Source organism: Plectropomus leopardus, chromosome 23 (genome assembly GCF_026936395.1).
Source record: "Plectropomus leopardus strain MGB_pleo_1.0 chromosome 23, ASM2693639v1, whole genome shotgun sequence".
NCBI lineage: Eukaryota > Metazoa > Chordata > Actinopteri > Perciformes > Serranidae > Plectropomus > Plectropomus leopardus.
The window spans coordinates 9,833,140-9,858,071 of record NC_142198.1 but is presented as its reverse complement, the minus strand read 5'-3'; the positions used below and the strand labels follow the sequence as shown (position 1 = coordinate 9,858,071).

General features: G+C 39.5%; 2 protein-coding genes and 1 non-coding gene across 5 annotated transcripts in view; all 3 read right to left on the bottom strand.

Annotated features, from left to right (window-relative positions):
- dennd4c (DENN/MADD domain containing 4C) overlaps positions 1–13,993 on the bottom strand; it is a 38,242-nt gene extending 24,249 nt beyond the window's left edge. For 2 of the 3 annotated variants that reach the window (XM_042512772.2, XM_042512774.2), the window contains exons 1-2: positions 13,674–13,992; positions 194–504 (exon numbers count right to left, since the gene is read on the bottom strand). In XM_042512772.2, the coding sequence (XP_042368706.2) occupies positions 194–492 (299 nt within the window). In that variant the 5' untranslated portion in view covers positions 493–504; positions 13,674–13,992. Of the gene's footprint in view, positions 1–193; positions 505–13,673 lie in introns of all 3 variants that reach the window. The other variant, XM_042512773.2, reaches the window with a different exon arrangement.
- A 984-nt stretch (positions 13,994–14,977) lies between these two features.
- On the bottom strand, positions 14,978–24,857 carry haus6 (HAUS augmin-like complex, subunit 6). The gene is made up of 16 exons (XM_042512601.2): positions 24,356–24,857; positions 23,682–23,777; positions 23,500–23,578; positions 23,073–23,205; positions 22,750–22,894; positions 21,777–21,839; positions 21,637–21,694; positions 21,239–21,412; positions 20,649–20,845; positions 20,248–20,377; positions 19,362–19,464; positions 19,199–19,259; positions 18,037–18,175; positions 17,821–17,919; positions 16,839–16,974; positions 14,978–16,653 (listed from the first exon to the last, which is right to left on the bottom strand). The coding sequence occupies exons 1-16, from the start codon at positions 24,496–24,498 to the stop codon at positions 15,947–15,949; spliced, it is 2,463 nt and encodes an 820-aa protein (XP_042368535.2). The 5' UTR covers positions 24,499–24,857; the 3' UTR covers positions 14,978–15,946.
- LOC121962555 (small Cajal body-specific RNA 8) lies at positions 18,970–19,100 on the bottom strand. The gene has a single exon (XR_006107140.1).
- Positions 24,858–24,932: the final 75 nt, after the last annotated feature.

The following is a 24,932-nucleotide window of genomic DNA, read 5'->3' as shown; positions in this document are numbered from 1 at the left end:
GCCAGACACTTAAAGGATCTTTAATCTTATCTGTAATTGCTCTAGTCGTGTGCTTTATTGTTGACTCAGACCGATCTGCAATTTCATCACTGAAATTTTTGATTTCATAGTAAGTGTTTCAGTAAAACCAGCAACTAATTCAAAGTTCCGGAAAGTTTCAGATTACAAACAGTGACATAAAAAACTGACTTACCCAATGTCAATGAGCGGAGACTTCCCTCGACCCCTCTTGTAGCAGAGAAACAGCTCCGGGCTCTTCAGACTGCCATGATTAAGGTTTGCTGGCTGGCCGCTGTAAGTGGTGTCGATACAAGTGAAGCCCTCGGGCACCGTTTCACCTGCCGACCTGTTAATGACAGCCAAGTCAGTGATGGGTGCTTTGGGCCCGCTGGACTTGGTCTCTGACAGGTCCTGCTCCAGGGGCCTGGACTTGTCTGTCAGCCCGGCCACCACAAAGTAGTCGGTCACACGGTGACCCTTGTCCTCGATCATGGCTGGGCGTACCTGGGAGGAAGAAAACAAAGATATGAGATTAATTTAGAAAGACATTCATTTAGCCTGGAGTGAATTTTGTTTGCCTAATAGACAATAATGTACCACATTCGTAGAAATATTCTATTCTCAGCTGTGGTTATACCTCTTGCAAAGCACAGTCTGAGTATTGCTTAACACTTGCCACAGATACTGTATTCAGGCCCGGAGAGCACTGCATGTTAGTGAAAGCTCTTACATGTCACTATGGGACAGTGGGATGGATTGCACACGCAAGCATACACAGAATGTTAAGTAATACCGTGGCAAAGGCAATAAAAGGATCCTTTAAGACTGCTGCGCCACAACGAAGCAAACAAACTGGGGAAACACAAGGAAGGGACTGGATTTGTTGACATTCACAAACACTCTTGTCATTGTATATCACCGCACTGCTCCAGTTGTGTTGAGAGAGTTAAAGCACTGTCCGCTGCAGAGAGCCAAGGGAGAGCTGCCAGGCCCGGAGGAATGCTCAGAAATGCCACAGCAAGCGTAAATCAAGCGGACACCAAAGTCCGTTTTTTTAAGTGACAAAATGTGGGGTTTTTTGTTGTTATTTTTTAATTAAATACTGTATATGAAAGTTATTGATAGTGAAATAAAGCTTGAGTTTCTGTTTTCTAGTTAAGGTTTGAGTCATGACGTCAATTTTAGCAGTCACTGACTCGGTTGTTGGTTACAGAGCGAAGCAGCTATGTTGTATTTCCAGTGACATTTCTTTCTTGCAAAATAAGAAATACGGTGAGTGTACCAAAAAGGATGCAGTTAAGATACAAAGCAAGAACACAAAAACTAACAGATACAATATTGTGTACTAAAAACTAACCAAAGTAAAATATCACTCAAATATACAGGAAATGTCATTTGTTTTTGCACAATAATATTGGAAGGCTGATCATTAGATCGATGTATCAATCTAGATCGATGTACCCTTATGTAAAACCTATTCTTCACTTCTTAAATTTTTCCCCGACAAATACCCCCAATATTGTAATGATAAACTAAAACTAATACTTATACTAATAAAAACTAAACGCATACTGAAACTAAAAGAATAAACAAAACAATAAAAACTAAACTGAAACAAGCCAACCTGCTCTGTAAACGAACTGAAACTGGACTGAATCAAAAACAAAAGTTAAATACAAAATAAAAAAATGAAAACACAAAACATGACAACTGTTTATACATACGTAGACAATAACAGAATGACTTCACATTATTTCTGGCTCTTATTTATGACAAAAGACTAGATAGTTTCTATTAAGTATCCACACAAAATCAAAGTGTCCTTTTAAAGTATGTAATCAGGGAGACAAAGCATATTTTAAAAAACTGCTGCTCATCCTTTATACTCTATATATTATGGTCCAAAAAGAAATCTTTATGTGTTGACAAAAAGCACCTGACTTATCAAGCCTTGTCAAAAACAACAAAGAGCAACTGGTTGTCTAATTAGAAAGAGAAACTTTGAGCAAATACATCCACGTCGCCTTCAAAGGGCTGTTCGGGACCTGCACAAGAAGTTCAGTTTTTCCAGTGGTGAGTCAGCCGGGCAGGAGGGGGAAAAAGAAACCTCTTTGTATGGCAAAACCCCGGACTTCACGATGCAGATTAATACGGCTCATAGTTTCTTTCATTTCTATTCTGCATTTTTATATAATAACAGTATGTTGCACAAAATGGTGAAGCCACTGTGCAAGAAATTTGAAAGACTAACACAGTTGCTCTGCAGAGAAAATGCATGCTAACATCTACTGGCTGCATTAAAGTGCAGGACATCCGCTGGCCTGTCCTGTGGAAGGAGAGGCAGGAGGCGGACTGACCTGCCTCGGAGCAAATTATTCAGCCACAGTGAGGCAGCAAACAGCTGACACACGTTACACACATTTTCCACACAAAACAGAAATCTTTTGTAGACTTTAAGCCAGCTATTTAGATTTCCATCAACTATACCGCACACACAACAATGGCACGATGTGCAAGACAAGTTGCTAAATTAATGTCTCATTCTTTTGCCCAGTATTTAAACCTTTATCTGATTGAATGATGAATGCGGCAATGCTTTTGATTTAAGAGAGTTGGCATTTTGCCCATGTGAACATGCCAAAATTGATTTGTTTCAAATAAACTGCCAGCTTAACAGTCCAGGTAGCTTTGAAGAGTTGTTGCTGGATATTTGCCCAGAATATGGCCCATTTTTTCCCTTTCCTTTTTCAAACAATGTCGGGAAATCAAAGAGCAAAGAGTGTGTATGTATGAACACCCCAAGCAGCAAAAACAATATCCAAGCAGAGACTGAATGACTTTGTATACACAAAAACAGCAATAAAAGTGCATCAATGAAGATGGGATGGATTATCAGGCTCATTCCCACAATTCTTTCAATAGCGTCAGATGTTTAAGTAATGCAGGATGGAAAAGCTCAGATGGGTATACACTGGATATACAAAACCGGATCAACATTGTGTTTTGCAAGGTCAGTGAGTTCACTTTATTTCAGCATATTCAGGACATTTACTCACTCTAAGGAATGTCACTGAAACTTATTTGTTCTTGTAAATGAATTTCACAAAAGACCCAAATGATTCCAGATGTGCTTTTTTCTCAACACAATGAACAATGTTTGCCGCACTCCTTTGAAAAGCAGGCTGGATCCAGCTCTTCATTTATGATGATGCACAATCCAGAGACACAAAACTGTTTTACTGCACTGTATCCATGGTTACATCTTACTGGTAAAAGCCCTATTCAAAAGCAAAATCCTGTTTTCAGATTATATTTGCTTTATAACAAACCACACTGTTAAAAGTATTCTCACCAAAAGGCTGGCCAGTAAATGTACTCTGATGGTCTTCGTGTGTATGTGAGTTATTAAATGTCTGTTTGTAGCTAAAACAAAACTCTCATATTCCTCACCAAACTGGACAGTTTCCCTACGGTGTGAAAGAGAAACACTCTTAATGAAATCAATAACTGATTCATTCCATTCGTGTATTTGGGTCTTTGTGAGATTTTAAAGGTGGTTGTTAAGAGCAGATGTCTATGCATGGAATATAGTCCAACACTACTGCAATGACAGAAGCCCACAAAAAAGAGCTGAAAGAGCTTCCAGGATGGGGCATGCACCTGTTTCTTACACCTGCACTAATATTTTCTCGGAGCAATATTGTGGATTTCAGTCTCTGGTTCAAATGATAAAGCCACACACATATAAGAGAGTCCAGTATCATATACATTAACAACTGTATTTATAGTATACTGAACTCCATTAAGTTTTTTTTGGCGTTGCTAGGGCAGCAAAACAACTTCATCATTGACATATTATAACCTTTCAAGTTGATAAGGCAAACTTGTTGGCAAATACTGTCTTGTTTACACATGCAGTTGACATGTAGCCACATTAGCATCCATCTGCAAAAAATATAAGGCTTTTTAGTTGCTTAATGCTATTCACTAGGGATGCACGGATTTATCAGCTGAGCAGATAGGTATTGGCTGATAATCACCTTGTTTACTGCCACCATTTAATCAGAAAATACGATGACATTGATGGTAGTGGCCGATGTTTTTCTGTTGTTTCACATCAATTTTGCGCAGGTTAAACAACAGCAGGGCTTGAAACTAACCGCCTCAAATGCTGTTCACGCTGTGAATGTGAAGTCTTTGTGTTTATGTCACTTGATTCCAGCTATCAGTTGTACTTTACTACAAACAAAGTTAGGCGTTAGCTGCCTCCCCCAATTAGTTTAGCACAATTGTCAGCACAGCTGTTAAGGGCAAATATTTTCCAGTTGCAAAATACTCATTTTGGTGGTTGTATTTGCATGAGTAACATGAGGTGAAAATTCACTTTATGTTCAGTGTAAACACACTATGAGCCTGCTTCTCCTGTATTAGCAGGTGAGCAGGAAACAAGTAAGTGTGAGTGCAGTGTCTCACTTTACAGGAAAAAATGAGCAATTTTAGGTAATTTCTTCATCTAACATCTCTGTTTTGCAAGAGTCTCTATTTTGCACATTTTAACATTTGTCACAAACATTAGCCTCTACAATTCATCTGCTTTGAAATGTTAATGTTGGTATAAAAACATCAAGGCTGTGAGTCATACAGCTTCCAAACAGCATGAGCTTCACCAGAAACAGTCACAGCAGGGAACAAAGCTATGATAACAGAAAAAAAAGAGAAAAGCCAACACTATCCTGGGCAAGTGGCAGATCTGTTTGGTCCTGATTGGGCTTTGCATGCTGCCCTGTGACTGTCCACCATGCCGGTTAGAGAACATTAACACCGCATCCACTTCCAACCTTATGCTTAATTATATTAACAGGGATTAGATTTCTTTTTACATTAATTGGTAATAACTTGTTTTTTGCAATTAGATCAGTTCTTCCCCTGCAAAAAAACAGTATAATTTGAAATTCCACATTGACCTAGAAACACCTGTTATCTTTCACACTACCCACTGTAGTAAAAACCCCAGCCACAGAACAAACCCATAGCTTTTTTCATAGACAGAAGCATTACTTAAACGTGTGTTTTGCTCACTGCAGTTCTGTCAGTATGAGGACTGTTGTGATTCTGCAGAACACTGCATCACATGGATAGTTTAGTGAATTTAACTGTATTTTGTAGTACTTCTTCTTGTTAGTGGGCTGTTTTAATTATATGGGAATGTGATGTATTGATATTTCAGGGACTTTTCTATGGACACTAAAAATAAATGAAATGCTGACATATTATTTCCTGTTCTCTAGAAAAATGGTGTAGATGGTAGTGAGGATATTCCTGACGTATAATTTCCCTGACATTAAATGTTAGTTTAAAGTTAGACTAGTTGACAAGAAAACACTGAGAAAACAGTCAAAGTTGAGCACAATTTAATCTATAAAGTTAAAAATAATGCTCAAAAAAACATTATTATTATAAGAGCCATTTGAAATTGTTAATCACATTTTTCAATAATCAAAACACATATTTTTAATTTTGATTTTTTTCATTTCAAATGCAGATTATCCGACAACAACTCACTAAATAAAAGTTAAGAAATACGGTTTTAAATTTTGAAAACAATATTACCTTAGAAATAAAATCTTTAGGAAACGTGCCTGATTTCAAAACCACATTTTTCACACAATCACAAAGTAAATAGCTTATCCTATGGTTAAAAAAGAAAAACAAATAGTCATCTGGATATGTATAAATATGTTATTTAAAGTGTACATCGAAAAAAATGAAAGAATAGTAAGAAGTATTTCTGCTGCCGAATAGTGAGGGTATCATCACTGTTTAATTATAGACGCAATAATGTGTCTCATTATGGCCCGTTATTGTGGATAGTTTATCTTTAAAAGTACATCTGTCATACTGTATCACTGTGAGTGGATACTGTATCACTTCTATACACCATACGTTTCTCTGCAAGGCCAGCTAGCCCCCAATGTTACGTGTGCACACAACCACGGACACACTCTTAAGGCTGGAACGTATTGTGATAGTCCCCTCTGCCTCCACCACACACACCCCGCCACAACCATACAAATATCTCTTTGTGACAGCCCATGATAGACAAACCGACGGTGCCATGGCAACCGATCCCCAACAATGCCAGGCTGCGCGACCCTGAGCTGCGACTAGTGTTACTCTAGCTGAGGAAATTGATCTCCAAGTCTTTCAAGGGTACATTTAGTATAGCTGACATGTTCTCTGCAGTCTGCTGTCAGCATCAAAGGACGGAGAAAATGCAGTCTGCTGCCTCCGTTTTAGACCTAAAATGGCAGAGAAGGCTTGTTTTATTGTGCACTTTTATGTCTGGTGAGCAAATAAAACATTGTGGCGGTCATAAACGGCAGTGATGTTGACAGTGGATTAGACTAAAAGCTTTAAATCTATTGTAAACAGAAGGGAGCATAACATTTAGGATTGTTTTTTCCGCCCTTCTTGTTCTGCACTTGTGAGAGCATGCAGGGTGGAAAAAAACATATTGAGGAAAACTTTTAAACCTCAAGGCATTAATTGTGCAGCTTCTCGGGTCAAATGGTAAAATGACTGAGTCAATGTGGCAGACGAACTGGTGCATTAAATTTCCAGTGTATTAAGTCTTGTGTTGTAACTCGAGCCCCCGCCTCTAAAGGTTCTGCTCTGCACCTCCCTTACTATGTAAAAACCTGTTCCTCTGTTCCTCCTGAGCCCCGATGATCGAGTGTCAGGCTCTTTGTCTCTGTTGCACTCAGTGAGTCGGGTCACTATGAACCACGACGAAAATACTATGCAGCTTTAGAGGACATGTGTTCTGACTGGTTGCTCTGAAACTGGTTTACGGCTGCCCTGTAGCTATGAATTCTTAAAGCTAATGTGGAGCGAGTCTCCACTTTCAGTTTCAATGTATAATGCACAGAGTGGGCAACGTTTATGCAGTTGACTTTAAAGGGTAGGTTCGTTATTTTCCAAACCTGGACCTGATTTTCCAGTATGTTTGTGTTTAAATGACTTATAGGAACAACATTTTTTAAACTGATCTTATATTATACAAATAATACAGCTGCAGCTGGCACTGGCAAAACAGGCTGCAATGTAACCACTCAGGGTAGGCTCTTACCATCATCTGAAGGCAACTAAAAGTGATCAGTACTTAAGAGAGAAAAGTTGCCAGACACTTGAAATAATAATGTTAGCCAGTCACTGGCAAAAACAAGCTCTTCTAATGGACGTAAATTGAGAGTGGGAATATGCCCTAAACAGTAACGTGCAGCCTCTGCTGTCTGCTGTAGTCTCACTTAACAATTCACAGATTTCAAAAGTTACTGTTCGAATTAGTCACTTCGACACAAAGACGTGGAAAAATAGGCTCCACAAAGAAAAAAAAACTTGCCCATTAAACGTTTGAACTTTACTTCAAAATTCATACCCCCTTTTCTCAGAAATATTTCAGTCAAGTACAAAGGACACACACAAACTCTTGGAATCAGTGTCACTTCCTATTTCAAGTGAAAACAGTATCTCCGATATCTATTGATGATGAGCGCCATAAATCCAATTAAACCTTCAAGTTCTGTAAACCTTATCTTATATATGTATATATATATATATATATATTCCAGAGAGTGCTTACTAAAACTGACATGCCAAATTATAGCATTTCTGAGTATCCCCACATTTTCTGAAAATAACATCATATGGTATAATGAGGTGTCATAAGCCTGGGAATAAAAGAAGTGAAAGCAAAGCAAAACCAGCCCATGGTTCAAACTGTTTTAAGTCCACAATGCAAGAGCAGATTTTTCCATTCAGGCCGTACGATGTGATGTGACCATGTTGAGGGCACTACAGAAGCTTCTACTGGCATTAGGTACAAATTGCTTGAATGGTGGTTTTAAAAAAATCACCTACTGAAAAAAAAATTAATTAGATATTTCAGACAAATAAGGACATTCAAAGCACGATTCTCATTGCCGAATAACCCTTCAACAATTTCTAATAGGTGGAAAAAAGTCTAAAGTCCTACATCCCCGCAGGGACTCAGGACCTCTTGTTAGCCGTTATCGTTAATGGTGGAAAAGAAATTTACAAATACTTGTACAAGATATTATTTAATCATTCAAGCTGCTCTGTGATCTTTCAGAGTCATGGAGGAGAGGGAGACCAATCCAGATTTTTTGAGATAAGTAAACATTTTGCAAGGTGTAATGCAATACAATGAGATGTAATGAATCACCGTCTCCAATACAATGGCCTATTCTTTTTTAAATTTATAACTAGTGGTGCAGGGGGAATATATTACCATTTCAGATTAGCAAACCAAACTGAGAATGTAACATCAGTAAGACTTGTCAGCTGAAGTAACTGTGTGGGACTAACTAGTCCAAATAAGGATTAAAATTAAACCTGTGGTGACTCTTAGTTCTGAAATCCTGAGTGGATCATTCCTGGAGGCCTCTGATTTCCCTGCACTGGAGGTATTGTTTCTCGACAGTGGCAATGGTCTTAACTTGCCTGCAAAATCGTCAAAGGTTGGATATGCAGCCATACAGCTCCTGAGGGCAGAGTAAAACTCAAAAACTACCATAGATAAAACTATACTCCTCATATAGGTGTGCTTAACCTGATGTTTGCTCACATTTAACACTTGTCTGCTGTTAATGGGGTTCATCGAAACAGAGATTTCTCTATTTAAGTAAACAAGAGTGGAACCCCTTACTCCATCCCCCCATGGTCTAGCCCCACAATGATCTCATCCCTTTCACACAAAAGAGCCTGGAGGCTTGTTCCCCAGGGGTGAAAGAGCCTGCCTGCGCGTGTGTGCATGCACAAGTCTATGACTGTTTGTGTGTGTAATGCTGGACAACAGACAGTGCTGTCTGTGTCTGTCTTGGTTATTTCAGCAGGAGCCCTGCCATGCTCATCCACTCACAGACTGACTTAAACAGCAGCTGAACATGACACACACAACTGCCATGTACTGAACCTTGGACGCTGCAAATAAGAATAAGGAAGGAGTGTTCTTAGAGTGTACAGATGCAGTAATAATTATACAAAGGAGTGGGCTGACCTTTGGTTATAAATAGCAAGACAGGCTGATCCTTCACACCAACCCATCTATTGTGATAAGTGTGTGTATATGTGAGCTTCTGTACAAGTGCTACTTTGTCATCAGCATGCAACAGGGCTGCCTAAGTGCACTTAAAACCATCTCCGAAAGCTCAGCCATGACACAACAAACAATCAAAAGCAAAAATCTGCAAAGGAAAAATGTATTTCAGCTGTAATAGCCTCTGACACATTACCCTTTCAGCTCCAAAGGCAGCCGCTGAGCCACCGTGTGTCAGCTTCTGCAACACCAGTGTCAGCCTCAAGTGCCACTCTGTAGCTCTGGGTTTTGCAGGATCTGAAGAGCAAAGTGGCCCTCTCTGCCACCTGTCATCACAGTGTGCTGTAGGTGGTGAGGGCCAGGCTGAGTATAAGGTGCCAATGAGGTGATGAAACCTCTATTTAACAAGGCGACGACCGCAGGAAGAAGAAAAAAAAAACGAAACAGTGTTTTTCCCGGTGGAGCCGCATGGGTTTGAGGGGAGATGAGCTCAAATTGAAGCCAGTTGAGTTGCTGTCTGATTGAATTCATATGGTGCAAAGCTACAGTATGTGTGCACATAGTTGGCTGTTGAACTGTGGTCTGCTAATTAATCTCAACAGTGTGCTGTGACTGGGTGGAATGAGCCACTTCAGCCTCCAGTTTACGATACATAAAATAAGTCAAAATGCGGACAAAATATACACTCAGTAAAAGGCAGGGAATATATTAACTGTTCAATATTTGCTGTTCAGATTGTGTGAGAGGTGGAGCATTCAAAGTTTATCTGCTTTTTGGTTCCAGATAAGCCTGTGCGATAGCCTGGCATTATCATATCCATATGCTGACAACCTCTCTGGATCTGCACGGCCTGCACGAAGCAGAGGACCCGTGGTGAACTCTGTCCCTCACTGATGTTTGTTTAAACCTGGCAGCTGTTTTTTATACAGAGGCAAAACATAAAATCCAATTTCTTTTCGGGACTGACGATAGCCATCAACACGCTTCTCAGAACAGGTATCTGGCTACCAAATTAATCACACAGTAAACGGTTGTTTGTGTTTTTTCTACAGGTCATTTCATTTTATTCCTTTGGACAAAAGCAGTTTCTGTTTGTGTTTCTAATTAAGCAAAATGTCATTTTACTGAAATACTGTCCTGATATCTGCTAAGGGTGACACCACCTTTATCACAATATGCACATTATCACACATGTCACAATACAATATTATTGCAGTAGGCTGAGTACTGCCATAACATTTATTAAGATATAGTGCAATGTATTACTTTATTTCAACTGCAAATTATGTCCCCGAATGAAAACTTTGAAAACTTTATCTATTAGATTAAACAGATGTCAGTCTGTTCATCTCACTTCAGTCATTTTATAGCAGCAAAATATATCAAGTGGTCTGAAAAAGCAACTGATCTTATTCTTCAAGTAGGCTACCAAAAGTTACATTTATATTTTCAATATTAGTAAGTCATATAAAAGACTATAATTAGTATATGAATTCTTGTGTTTTGGTCAAAAATATGATTTCTCGATTACCTTTGACGACCGATCTAATCACTTTATCATTGAGTCCAAGTGGACATTTGTGTCATATTTGATATAAATAAATAGAAATAAATAAATATATTTATAGATAAATATTTTAATCAATGAACAAATACATTTTCAATTAAAAAAAAAAAAATTGTATTTCTTAATCTATAATAACACTGAAAATAATAACAAGTGCCCATTTAATGCAACCAGAAAATGACTTCACATTGCTTAATAAATTTGTGGATGAAAAAAAAAGCCGTAAATTTGTTTAGTTTGTTCAAACTATAGAAGCTATTACAAGTAAATATTTGTTTGTTTTTTACGAGATACAACTACTTAAGCACTGTGAAAGACATCCACTAAAGCCTATCACAAAAAACTGATGCAAATGATCTGTTTCCCCTTTTTTTAGTATTTTATCTCTGTAAATCTTTGTCAATCCAGCAGCACTGGATCCTTGTTTAATGTTCTGTCAAGATAACATCAAAGCAGCCGGTGGCAACAGAGACTAATAGCTGAAGCTGAACATTTACACTTTTTCCGCCTGGCTCTCTGTGAGTCAGTAGTTACACTCCGCAAAGACCTCAGTGAGCACGTGGCTGAAGAGCCAGGTGTGCTTTCAGAAGAAAGTGACACATTTTGCTCAAGCGCGTTATAAACTGTTACATACACACCCAACGGCAGCAGGAAGCTTCCCACAACATGAAAAGAGAGTTAGAAAAGAACAGTGGCACTAAATCTAGTCGAATTATGTAAACTGTGCGGTAATTATGACTTTGTAGATTCAAAAACAACCTGGGTAGGTTTAGACGATGAGGGTAGCTGAGCGCAGTGAGGCTCGGCTCAGCAGAAACGTCACAAGACTGCCTCCCTCCTGGAGCGTGACAGGCCGGTGGACAGAGAGCATTCTTTCCACTCTAAGGAGAAGGGAACGAGGCCAAACTCATTGCCCTTACTAACTAGCTGGGTCCATAACGGCTCAGACCCAAGCCTACTGAAAGAAAACGACGGTAACACCGGCACATCAGACCGAAGTACAAGGGTCGCAGGAAGGAAATAGGTTACCTGAGAGGGTTTCTGTTAGGCTTACAAGATCCTTGTTGTTGCTCTTTGGCTCGAAACAACTATCTGGAGTTAATATGTCTTAAGACGGGCAAACAGGCAGCTTAACAAAATGCACTGAAGTGTTTCAGGATCATTCAGATCATATTCCCCACATAAAGAAAAAAAAGCTTGTTTGGTACAAACCCCAACATAATAAGATCATCTTTTTTTATTTTTTTTTGTCATAGGAGAATGAAAAGCAAAAAGTTACCATTACCACTAAAATCCTGTTTCATATCCCAATCACAGTATCTGTCCAAATAATTGCTTTTTTTTTTTTTTTTTTTGCATATTGTGCAGCCCTAGTGCTGAGTAATAACGTGAGTTAAAGTGAAGCGACAAGCAATGATTCAGTGAATCTTGAAATGCCTGTCAAAGCGTAGGAGATAAATTGATTTCAAAGTATCAGCTGAAGTGAAAGTCCTGAGTATGTTAGCGAGTGTAAACAACTGAACTGTCATTGAAGTAAGAGATAACAGCAGTTGAATGACTTAACTAAAAAGATCTGCACTGATGCATCACAGCAGACATTTCAGAAACAGTCACATTTGTTGCTCTGGGAAACTACTGGCTTTTCTCACACTCGTCAAAATCCAATTTGACTTTTGCCTAGGCAACCAGGTCCTTAAACAGCCCGTTGCTGCTCCCTTGGCCAATCTACTTCCTTTCCTCGGTCAGCTGACAGAGCCTTTGGACACCAGCAGTGGTGACAAAGTGCAAGTTTAATGTACACAAAGCCACAGTGAAGCCATGACCTACTTTATACCTGCTGGCTGTAGCAGTTAGTAGGAGGCAACATTCACTCCACTCCCATTTTCCAGCCGCTGTCAGGCCAAGCCAAGGTCAAGAAAGAGATTTTTCTGCTGCGTTTCCACGTGTCAACGGCTCAGCGCTGATGCAACTCTGCAAAGGCAATTTCCACAATTTACTTCATCCACAAGCTGTGATTATTCTGCTATGATCTGACATTCCTGCTGCCGTCTCAGGTGAAAAAACTAAATTAAAACATGAATGTAATATATGCAATGAATGCAAGAGGAAGTGCCATTCTCTGCTGGAACTTGTGCCACGGCTGTCATAACAGGAACATCACATGCATGCCATGAATCACCAAAACGGTGATGGGAAGCTGGAGCTGGGAGTACTCTGCTGCCCTTAGGGGTTAGACTGCTGCTGGTTGGCAAACATTCAATTGCTGAGGCATAGATATGTGAGAACCTTGGCAATGCATTCAACGGCATTTGTGCTCACCCAACACTCATCCACAAAACCCAACAGAGGCATCTTACACAGCTCTATGTCCTGGGTTTAGGGTCACACAAATGCAAACATGGCATATTCAGAGAGAAAGATAAAAGCCACATGCCCAAAAGGAAGTCGGGTTAGCAGGACCTTGTCTTGGGGACACTTCTGGGTGTCTTAAATTGCAAAATTCCCCTGCTAAAGTCTTGTTTTGCAAATATCTATTTGATTTGAAGCAGGTAATACAGTTTGGCTGAGAGCAGACACCTGCAAGGTTAGACAGGCTCCAGGAGAGCAGCGTCTGATTATCTGGCGTCAAGGAGGGCCCGGGGAGGAGAGAGGAAAAGGAGGTGGGTGTTATATTCCCAACTGTTGCATCCGAACCATAATTAGGTCAAATTTCATGCAGGAAATACACATCAGCGCGGATATAACAAAAGAAATTTCCTCCTGTAATCAGCCCGTGCGGTGATACGTGGCTGTGTCTCTTTCCGCGGTTGGAGAACATACGGTGGAAAGTGTAGGGGCAGCCCGTCGCAGCACAACACCAGGAAAATGTATTTTTACCTTACTTCTACACAACTAAAGCCACCTCTAATAGTTAAACTACTGTTTCTAATTCCCACAACAAACTGCTAAGTCTCAGCTATCTCCGTAGTCAAAAATAAGAGCACTTACCAGCTGTTTACACTGCAGCGAGGGACAATGTTGACATGTAGGCAACTTGCTGTTTTTACCCGCTTGTTATATTCCGTATTTCTTCTTGTGCAAGCTGAAACTGGTTAAAAAACGAGGACGGCACGCAAAAGAGGCACTTGGAAATACTCCTTTGAAACTTTGTTGCTTCGCCACACTTTCATCTGAAGTTGTCGGCGGAGGCAGGCGCCATGTTTGTGTCTGCGCTGATAGTTTTGTTAGTGGGCTTTCTTCCTAAACGTCTCTCTCAGACTGGAACCGCCCAGAGAAGAGGAGAGGCTTCAGTCCCCGCTGCAACTGACAAGAGGGCTGACGCTGGGAGCGCTAACAAGCTAAAACACCTCAAAACCAACCCTTTCCGGCGTGACTTGTCAAAGTAAAACCCCCAAGACGTGTTATTTTTTTAAATTTATTTATTGAACGCTTTAATAGTGTTATAAATGAAATATTTTGTTGATAAATATATACTAAAATGATAATAATTGTTGCTATAATTATTATAACCCATTTTTTCGGATTAAGTTTTTATTCACCTGTTTATTTAACTAACACTAAGTTCTTAAAAATAGTTTTTCAATAAATATATAATAATGATTATTATTATAACCTAATGTGTTGCAATTTTTAAAAAAAAAATAGTTATCTATTTTGAATTTTACATACATAAAACACACAAGTATATACTGCTACTGCAACTACAACTAATAACAGCAATGTTGTTATTGTTGTTACTATTTTAACTTCGTGTTGCAGTTTTTGTATTTATTTACTGAACACTTAGTTTTGGGAAATGGTTTGTCAGTAAATACATAACACTTACACATAACACAAATTGTTTATATGATAGTTATTGCAAAATTAGTGGCCTACAGTACCATACATTATATAACTGTTGTAATAACTATTATCAAATATGTGTTTATTGCTGAAGTATTTAAATTTTTCAAGTGTTCAAAGTATAAGTAATAATAATATAAAAACTAAACAAAATAATTTTACTGATATATTGGCTACTACATGCACTGTGCCCATATAAGTATTGCAGTGCACATAGCTATGATTTTTTTTTTTTTTTTTTTAGTTTTGTAAATAGTATACATTTGTGGGCAAAGTAAATACTATGACATGTTTTCATCGGGTCATCAGTCATAACTGTCTCTGCAATTCAAGACACACTTCCCACACAACACTTCCCAAATCACCCTTAAATCCGAGAAAGTTGTTTGTAAACATGCTTCATATCTCCCAGTTTATATGGTAATGTATGACATATGAAACCAACGATATAATTCAAAAACATTACTTTTATTTTATTTTCATGGTGCAGCAATTTTACCGGTAAATTCCCCCATTGGAAAAATTAACCTTTTACTGTGAAGGTAAAATCATTTGACTTCCGCTTTCTATGAATCTTTGCTGCTACCTTGTCTCTTGTTTTGCTACATGGGTTTACTGGGCCTCTGACGCCCCCCATCCTAAACCGCGAGAAGTTACATCGATATAAAAACAAGCAACAGGTGCAGTTCAACCAATTGAGACACGAAATGCAAATTGGACTTGGAAAACCGTGTTGTATCCAATATTTGTTAAAGTCACAAGTATAACACATCACACCACTGCAATGATAAGCAAGCCCTTTTATCATGTGACCCCACCCCTTGTAAGCTCTAAGTTTATTTCAGAATGGAGTTAAAACTTTTGTAGTGTCAAGAATCCTAGGAAGAGATCAATGTTTTTTTTTTTTTATTGTTATTTACAATTGTTTAATCCAACATTTAAGAAAATCTGCAACTTTCGCCAGCCTTGCATGGACCCTTTCATGTGTTCACATACCTACAGACATTTAACATGCCGTAAACAACATTGTGTGGTTAGTAGTGCTATGAAAATGTTACAGGTAATAGGAAGACTAGCTTCTCATGGGAACAGCAGACTACATTTTTCTGTTTCCCAACATTTTAATGGATCATCAGAGGCACTTCCACATTGCTATCGTGCACGGACAAAACACTGAAGTTCCTAATTATGTACACACAAGTTTAAAGGAAATGAGAAATACTTTACAATTTTATTAAAGCAGTTCATGTCTTACTATTTTAAATTAAAAAGAACCTCAAACATGGAAAAGTAATTTAGCGAGAGTCAGAAGTAAGTTATTTTACAGTTATGTACAAATATTAGTCACTTCTATTAAAAAGTTAGGGCCGAGAGTTTAAGACAGTCAAGGCCGAAAAGTGGTTTTTATATGAATGTAGTTAACACTTCATGTCATCTATTGGGGAGAATGTGATCAGTTTTGGAAGGCTGTACTCCTGCTTTTTCGGGGGTGAAGGTGTGTCTAGTGTGTCTAAGTCCAGTGAAAAGACCTTGTCTGTGGCTTCCACTGACTTTGCAGGCTCCATCAGCCAGTCACAGTCCAAACCAGACCCTCTGTGATCGGACAGAAGACACTCCGGTGTTCTCTTCCTGTTTTCCATGAAGGTGACATCATCACGGGCCTGCTGGGTCTGACCCAGATGACGTGTGGTCAGTGGAGATTTTGTCGCTGCAGTCTTCAGTGAGGGGATTAGGATCTCATCATCGTCCTCACTCTTCATATCCACCGCTTCGTCGTCGAGGCTCAGTAGACTGTCGCAGCTCGACATTTCAGGGAGTGTTTCGTGGTCGAGGCTGAACTGGACCGCGCTGCTGCCTATGCCGCTCGTGCTGAAGGTGTCCCACAACAGAGTGGATTTAAGCGAGACTCCCTGCTGGCTGACAGGGGGGCTGCTGCGGCTTGTGACAGGAAGGGTGATGCTGCAAGAGACACTCTGGGAGGGAGTTTCAGGATCCAGCAGCACATTGTGCTCATTAATGGGAGTGAGCCGTCCTGTTATGCTGTCGCTTAACTTGGCTAATCGCTCTATTTTCTCAGCTTCATCTTCCTTAACTGCCTTACGCCAGGAGTTCTTCACATCTAGAACTGAAGACAAAAAAAAAAGAAATACTTCCATTTCAGACTATGTAAAGTTTTGAGGCCACATTTTTTCAGGCTTTAACCATCATGCGATCCTAAATAAGCTCATTCCTTCATGCTTGTCCCACAGTGTGTTTGCACAAAATTCACCAGAATGTGAGGCTGAGAGCAAAAGTGACAAAGCGACTTACTTAAGCTCTCAGGTGTACGTGGCAGCTGCTTTCTCGTAGAGAAGGGATCTCCATGAAGAGTGCAGAGGAGGCCATCCAGGTCCAGACCTTTGACCCTGTCCTCTGTGGGACTGGTTGTGGTTACTGCATCTGCAAACTAACACACATTCAAACTTAAGTCAGTCATAAAATCTAAGCCCAACTCACTATGTGCAACGTGGTCACATCACCCGTCATTCAAGACTTAGGCAACACCCACACCAATAAGGTCTGATTTTAAAACCGTATGTTAACGAAAGTAACCTTCCATATGAACGATTAAGCACCGTTTTAAAAACAATCTAACAAGCCTGAAAACACATATCCCATCATACTTCCTGTACACTGCACATGCTGATCAAAACAGGAAGCAGATTTTCTACTCTGCAGTTGGATGCTTTAGTTAAAGTATACAATGGAGATGGCGGAAAGTAGGACCACAAATGTCTTTGCTTGGACCAAAAGCAAGGTGGAACGATGACTGAAAGTAACATGAGTATAGCGGTAAAAGTGGAGTGATACCAGGAGCGTTATCCATCGCCAGAGGAGACCATGGCCAAAAGGAAAGGAGTACCCACACAAGAAGGATAACATTTACAACATGTTTGTAGGCTCAGCTATAATGTTTTGGCTTGACACAGTACAACTGATGAGACTGAATTAGGGTGCAGATATGGGTGTATGCATCATTGTTTCTGCACATGCAGACTAAAACGCCACCCTGAAGTTTTCAGACTAATGTGGTCTCAGCAACAGGTCTCCTTTTTAGTGGCTCCAAAACACCAGAGTAGTGTTGACGCTGGGCATAAACATAGCAATAGTTATGCGTTCTAAAACAAAAACTTAGTGTCAATGTAGCCTTAGAGATAGAATACAACTTTTTTTTTTTTAAATGCTGTAAGAGCTGTTAATTATCTATCATCTAACCAGACAAAGACAGCATGTGTATTTCTGAAATGTATACCTGATCAGCGAGGTTATCACACTCCATGTCCAATATCTGAGTCTTGGTCCTCATGGGAGCCACGTTCTGATGAACACGGGCTGTCTTTCTCACACTGGCCTAAAAAACAAGCACAGCTTTGTTAAATTCAGTTCGTCAGAAGAACTGGTACACACAAACTAAATCCAATAAACAGGAGTTAAACTCAAAGCAGAGTTTTGCTGAAATAATACTAGCCTGAGGTGGCGGTTCTGATTGGACCTTCAGAGGAGGGGATGGGGTGTCAAAAAGCCAGTCAAGAGAGGTATTTGCTTTTGACGATGCTTGAGTGGTGACAATGGGACTCTCGGCCATCTCAGCTGTTGCAGGGCAAGAGCTGTTTCAAAGACAAAAATGATTTGTTATTCAAACACAGTTTGCAGAGTGACGCACAGTCTGTGCACAGTGAAGTCTCATTTCCCCATACTTTCCTCACAATGCAGAAAAGCTCGATTACAGTGAAATAACACAGAGAGCATCTTGATCCAGCCAATGAAAACTCACTATGTAGCCTTGGCACACTGCTCTGCATCTGCCTTCAATTCCACTGTTGAATGTGTGTGTGCAGGTTGGGTAACTTCAAAGTGACGCTTATATTTTAGCAGCTTATAATGTACTGGGTTCCCACTTATTTTCACGGGGAAAAAAAATTCAAAATTTTTCCGTGACTTTTTAAGGACACATAATATTTTTTTCTCTCTCCAAACTGAAGGTGGAGACAGAATGTGAGGTAAAATGATCATAAACGATATGTTCCCGTCAATGCTAATCCAGCTATAATACATAAACACTACAGAAAGTAAATTTGCCATTATGTTACATAACATAAAAGAAAGGTCATCCAGGGAAGATTATTGTAACAATTTTATCACACAACGATTTTTTTACAATTTCCATGAATTCCCAAGGCCTGGAAAATGTGATTGTGAAATTCCATGACTTTTCCAGGTTTTTCATAACCATGGGACTGCTGAATGTATACGAGACTAGCTGCATTATTTCTTGTGACATGCAATGCAGTTTTCTACATTTACTCTTTTACAATGTCTATACAATAACACTACTGAGTTGACTGTGCAAACTTCTATTTAATATTTCATAAACCATGAGGTTGGTACTTAAAGTAATAAAGATTATCTGCTCCGTATCTGTCCGTGGCGATTTCTCTCAATTCGCCGCGGTCATCAGAGAGCATGTATGCTGTAGGGAGGACTTGTGACGGACAGAACACTGCTCAAGACTGCCCAGGTATCTGCCTCCCATCAGATGCCAAAAAACACCAAATAAACTTTAAAACATTTATAAATGTCAACATGAAGCTTACATTTCCCTTATGAGCTGTTCAGACAGATTACATTACCTCTTCAGCTGAGAACTAGGGGGGACAACTTCCTGTGATTTACTCTCTGCGGGCTTCTCCTCTGAAATATTATACGAAGCATGATTAGAAATAAAAACTGCACTGTTGTGAAAAACCCGAATGAATACACAGACTAATATGTTCACGATCAGATTTTGCTCACCAAGAAGCGTTGCAGGGTACTGGAAGAAGACACTACTTTTGTAACTAGCATCAGCTGCCGGTTCGAAAGACAGTGGAGCCATTGGTGAAAGGAAGCCAAGAGCCTAAAACAGAAAATAAATATTAGATTAAGATATGCAACTACTGAGAACATTTTTTACTGTGATTTGGTTTATGACTTCCTCCTTAATGCATAGCAAGAGACAGTAATGTGACGAATTATCTACTTTTCCCCCTTAGTCTGATGGATGGACTGTTCACTCTTCACGACTTGTTTCCTTGTAATTAGGAGTCTAAAAGTCATTGTGGTTTTCACACTACATTACTGACCGGCAACAGGGGATCACAAGATCTTTCTCCAAGATGAATCCCCAACGAGTAAGTCATGTGATGCACGGGTCAAACCACAACCCCCGGATGGGGGGTGGCTCTTAATAAAAAAAAATAAAAGTAAAAATGTGACAAAGCAGTGTTTCAAGTAAGTTATAAAGGCTAATGACTTAAAGAAACACCATGAGCAATAGTTCAACTTCCACCTTCTCTCTTTGTAAAATTCTCCCTCACAAACACATACACAGTGGAAAGTGCCATTCTTCTGTCCTTAACTTGTCTTGTGCTATACTTGGCTGTAGCTCTACCCAGATATTACACATGATAAATATTTGGAGAGCATCTGTGATGCATTGCCGAGCCTCTTGAATTCAACTTTGAACAGCTCGCACATATTGCTCAAGGACAGAACGCCTCTGATGTGAAGCTTTTGTCAGTGAGCTCCAAAAACTGTCAGTGAGTGGAAAATCAGGGGCTGAAGACATGTAATATGAACTAGGCATCAAAAAGTACACTGAATGACTATGAGAAGTTAAAAAACTCTAAGGACAACTCACAGGATCTTCATTTAGAAAAGAGACAAGGGGTGTGTCCTTCAAAGTATCCATCCACTTCCTGTCCCACGCAGCCTCCAACTCTCTGATGGTAGTCCTGAGTTCAGGAATTTCTTCTTTGGAAATCCTCTGTCTGGGGAAAAAAAATTAATTACTCAAGGTCATCTAACATTTAGTTGGCAAGCAAATACTACTGAGGCAATTCTTCCCGATGATGACAAATGTTCCATTAACTGTCACAGTTTCCTCACTACGGGTTTATACAGATAGATCTCAGCAAACTAAAAAGCTGCACATTTAAGAAAATCCAAAATTAAAATCTAATATAATAAAAAAAATGTATATCAACATGAGACAGATTGGAGAAAATGCATCCTGTCATGCGAGTGTGAGTTCATGTATACCTGATGAGATGGAGATTCTGCAGCGCACGGGCCATCTGCTGACATTTCTCCTGCAGGTGCTCGGGACTGAGCTGAGGCTTGGGGGCATGAGAGACCCGACAGCGCTCCTCCCTCAGGAGCTGCAGCGCGTGATTCATTAGCTCCAACACACACAAGAGGTTCAGCTGGCCAGCCTCATACACATTCCCTGAACTCAACTGGAAAACATGCACACACAAACCAATGCTACATTAAGACTCGTCACTGTGATGATTTATTAATTCATATACTGTCTTTCAATGCACGGACAGGTTTGGCATCTCCTGTTGCAGCCATGATTTAAATCCCTGTCTACTATACTGTTTCATCTTCATCTATCTTTTTATACAGAGTGTATACACAGTATAGCTGGATCCTCTCAGCCATTTAGGCCAAATTATGACATTTTTGATTTGAGAGTGAGAAAAATATTGTGCGTCAAAACAAATTGCTGGAAGCCTGGGATGGCAGTGAAAAGACAAGCGAAGCTGAAGCTAACAGACTCAAGAATCAAGTAAACAAGAATCGTATGTGCAGTTTCTAAGAATAAACACCACATTATGTTCTCTCACCTGATGTGGAAGCTGTTCAATTCTCTCCAGCAGACTGCGAGGAATTTTGAGCCCTCGATCCGTCCCATCCAGGATGTACTGATCTACATCCCCCTTCAAAACGCTCTCCACTGCATGCTGCTCCTCTTTAATAGCCGATAGCATTCCATCGATGTCCGACCACAAGGAGCGCACCTTAAGACAACCAAGTGCATCAGTGAGCTAAACACATTTTTGTACCAAAACCTCCCAAAACTCATCTCAATTTTAGAACTTTCCCAGATCTTTGGTAAAATGACAGAGGCACTGATTTTGATTTGATTTAGATGGCATCACGCTTGGCATCAGCACTGTCATAATGTCTTAACACATGGCGCGTACAATTCATGTCTAAGTTTTTTAATCATAATGTGACATACCCTTTTGAGCTTCTCAGCTGGAGTAGCTCCCTCCTGTGTGGAATTAGTGCTGTGACGCCTGAAAGCAGACAAACCGATTGAACAAACTGGAATAACAACATTGAAAGCCAGAAGTACTTACAAAATAAAGTCATACATACTTGAGTAGCTCATCATACTTGGCACCCTCTGCTCTGATGTCCCTCATAGACTTCACCAGGACTCTTCAAAAGAGGGAAACAAAAGAAAACAGCATTATTGAACAGAGCTCCCTTTGCCCTGTGTTCATGCATAAAACACAAACTTCAGTGTAATGTTGCGGTCTGTGCACATTGTTTCAAGAGGTCTTTGTCACAGCAGACAACTGGCATGTGATAGCAGGAAATGCACAGGTGTATTTGATACTGTGGGTGAGCTGGCTCACTGGCTTGGCTTACTGGGACACTTCCTGAAACAGAGCTATTGTTAACAACATTTGTTTCACCTGTGCTTTTCCTGCTATGACAATGTAAAATGTCTGCAACAAGGACACTGATTGCCAACACTTCCAGCAGCTGCCAAATGGCCTCCAGATTTACTGATTGGTGCACAAAAAACAAGTGGCGCTTGGAACAAATGGCCAATTAACAGACAACATCAAGAGCAGTTACAAAAGATTCAAACAGAAATACCTCGGGACAAATTTGCTTTTCGCAGGGCTACAAGATAATATTCAGCAAGATAAAAGATAATACAGCCACACAACAAGAATAGACGCAGCAATATTAGAAATAATATGTCTGTAAATATAATGAAAGCAGCAGGCTACAAAGTTAGAACAGGCCAAACTCACAATATTAAATACAGTTTGTTTGTTTTTTTAAAAAAGGAATTGACAAAATAATAAACAGAACTGGCAATGCACATTTAATATGCAACACTACTACTTCTATAATAATATTATAATCTATATCTGTTGTACATAGACGAAACATTACAACATATTTAATTTTTGTGAACAGTTTCATCGTCGTGAACTGAGGTGACAGTGCTTGATTGGGTATAATGTAATGTAGAAAGCTTCAATCTACTGATGTAAATATGAACAGACATCTGGCCCTGTCCAGCTGCCAAGATGGACAATCAAGGACTTACTGTGCCCGTTTCTGGTACTCGTGAAGAAAACGATCCTGATCCACTCCAGCTTTCAGAAACCTGGTATTGATAAGGTTGAGTCTCTTCACTGCCATGTCCAGGGAGGACGCAGGAATTGCTGCAGCCTCTGGAACCCAACTGTCATCTGACAATGATAAAATTTGTGATTATTTGATAGTCTTTTAAGTGTCAACTCCACGGCAAATCCAATGAAACAAAGTGAAACAGCACCCGGCCAATGTTGTGTCTCTCCATACTTTTGGATTCAAGCTGTAACAAACTACTAGTACTGAAAAAAAGCAAGATTTTTAAACTAGACCTACCTGTTTTAAATGTCTTCATTTCCTGCAACATGACGTGATTTGCCAAATGAAGCATCAAGCTGATAAACTTGGGGCCTCCGGGTGAGAGGAACAAGGACGCTACCACTTTGGATCCTGCATTCGCAGTTTCATCCTACATACAGTTAAAAACAGACAGAAGTGAGTTGGTGGTGACAATTTGTTTATTGTTTACCAGCAGAGTATGACTGTCTTTAAAAGTAGATTTATATCCCTTTTATCTGTAACTGTACAGAGACATCTAAGCTATGTAAGGTGAGAGTGAGAAGGAAAGGCACAGGAAATTAAGCAACAGAGAAAGATTAGATGGACACAGTTTCCAATTTGTAAGGACCTATATCGGGCATATAATCTGTAAAATATGGACCGATGAAAAAGATGAAAATCATAGTAAAACTCATATTCTTACCATTATTTCTCGCAGCCAAGCGCAGGTAACTTTGCGGAATTCAGCATCAGCCTTATGGTTCAAAACAGGCCAGCAGTGCCTAAACCATAATAAATATTTTTCACAATGACTCCTAAGCAATTTTAAATATGAATGGCATCATATCTAAATTAATTAAATAATCATGTCTAAATTAACTTTACCTGTATGCTTCAGTAAATCGTGTTGGGTTGAGTTTCTCCAACAGGAAATTGATGACAATGTAGAAGGCATCCTTGTTTGGTTTGTCGAACATATTCCTGTTGGCCAAAAAAAACAACATTTGGCCTTGTTAGAATAAATCTTAACATCAAGTGTGCTGAGAATAACAACTTCAGAGTAACTTGGTGATAGCAGACACGTTTGATAATTTTACAGACTTGCTCTTGTGTGATGTCCTGTTTTTTTTTTCGTTTTCATTTATTTTAACAATGTTACTTACGTTTAACTTCTTTAATTTTCTTTTATTTGTGGTTTTACTTTTCTTGTTGTTTTTGGTCTATATGTTAGTATTATTTCATATTGACATTTGCGTCCTGCCTTTTGAATTATTTGTCTTCTTGTTTAAATTTTACTCTAAATCTACCCGACTTTCTCGCATATGTCTAGCAGGACAGTTTGGCTTTCTGTGGTTGTATTGCCCTCTGTGTGTCCCATTTCTGCTTTTGCTTTGTTTGTGAAGCACTTTGTAAACTCTATTTAAAATGTGCCATATAAATAAAATTATTATTCTAGAAGTATTAACAAACGCTTACGCGACTTACAACAAAAACTTGGCCAGCCTCGTTAGCTAACATACACTGTATGATGTTGTTATCCACAATAAAAGCAGACTTACGGTCCCAGGTTGATGTGTTTGACGTTTATGCTGGTTTTGCCAGCGATTAACGACACTGCGGTGTCCGGTTTAAGTCCGAGCCCAAGAAGAGCAAACCACAGATATTTCCCATTCTTTTTCTGCATCAATGCCGGGTTCGCCATTACTCCAAAAGGTGGAAGAAGTAGCGTGAGAGTGTCCGGTGGCGACTGGTCAAAGAGCCAGCCTGGCTAACACAGCTAGCCAGCTAGCTTTAGCTGCTAGCTACAAAGTTCACTGGTGGCTAACTTCTGCTAGCTTTCGACGTTGTTTTGAGGTTGACAACATACATTTAACATACTGTTAATAATTTAACAAGCACAGCCGAACAGCAGTCACAGGTTTTATAAGAGTAGGTCCAGATAAGTTTCGGTTGAGTTTACATTTGTTAAACAAAATTTTACAATTTTCAATCAGGAACAGGAAAACGCAACACCCTGAAATCAAACCGCCAATTTTTTCCAATCACCACCCGGATGTTGTTAACAAATACTTCCGGTGACCGACTGCGAACTCACTTCCGCACTACCTATTAACTTATTTATTTATATTTTTTATT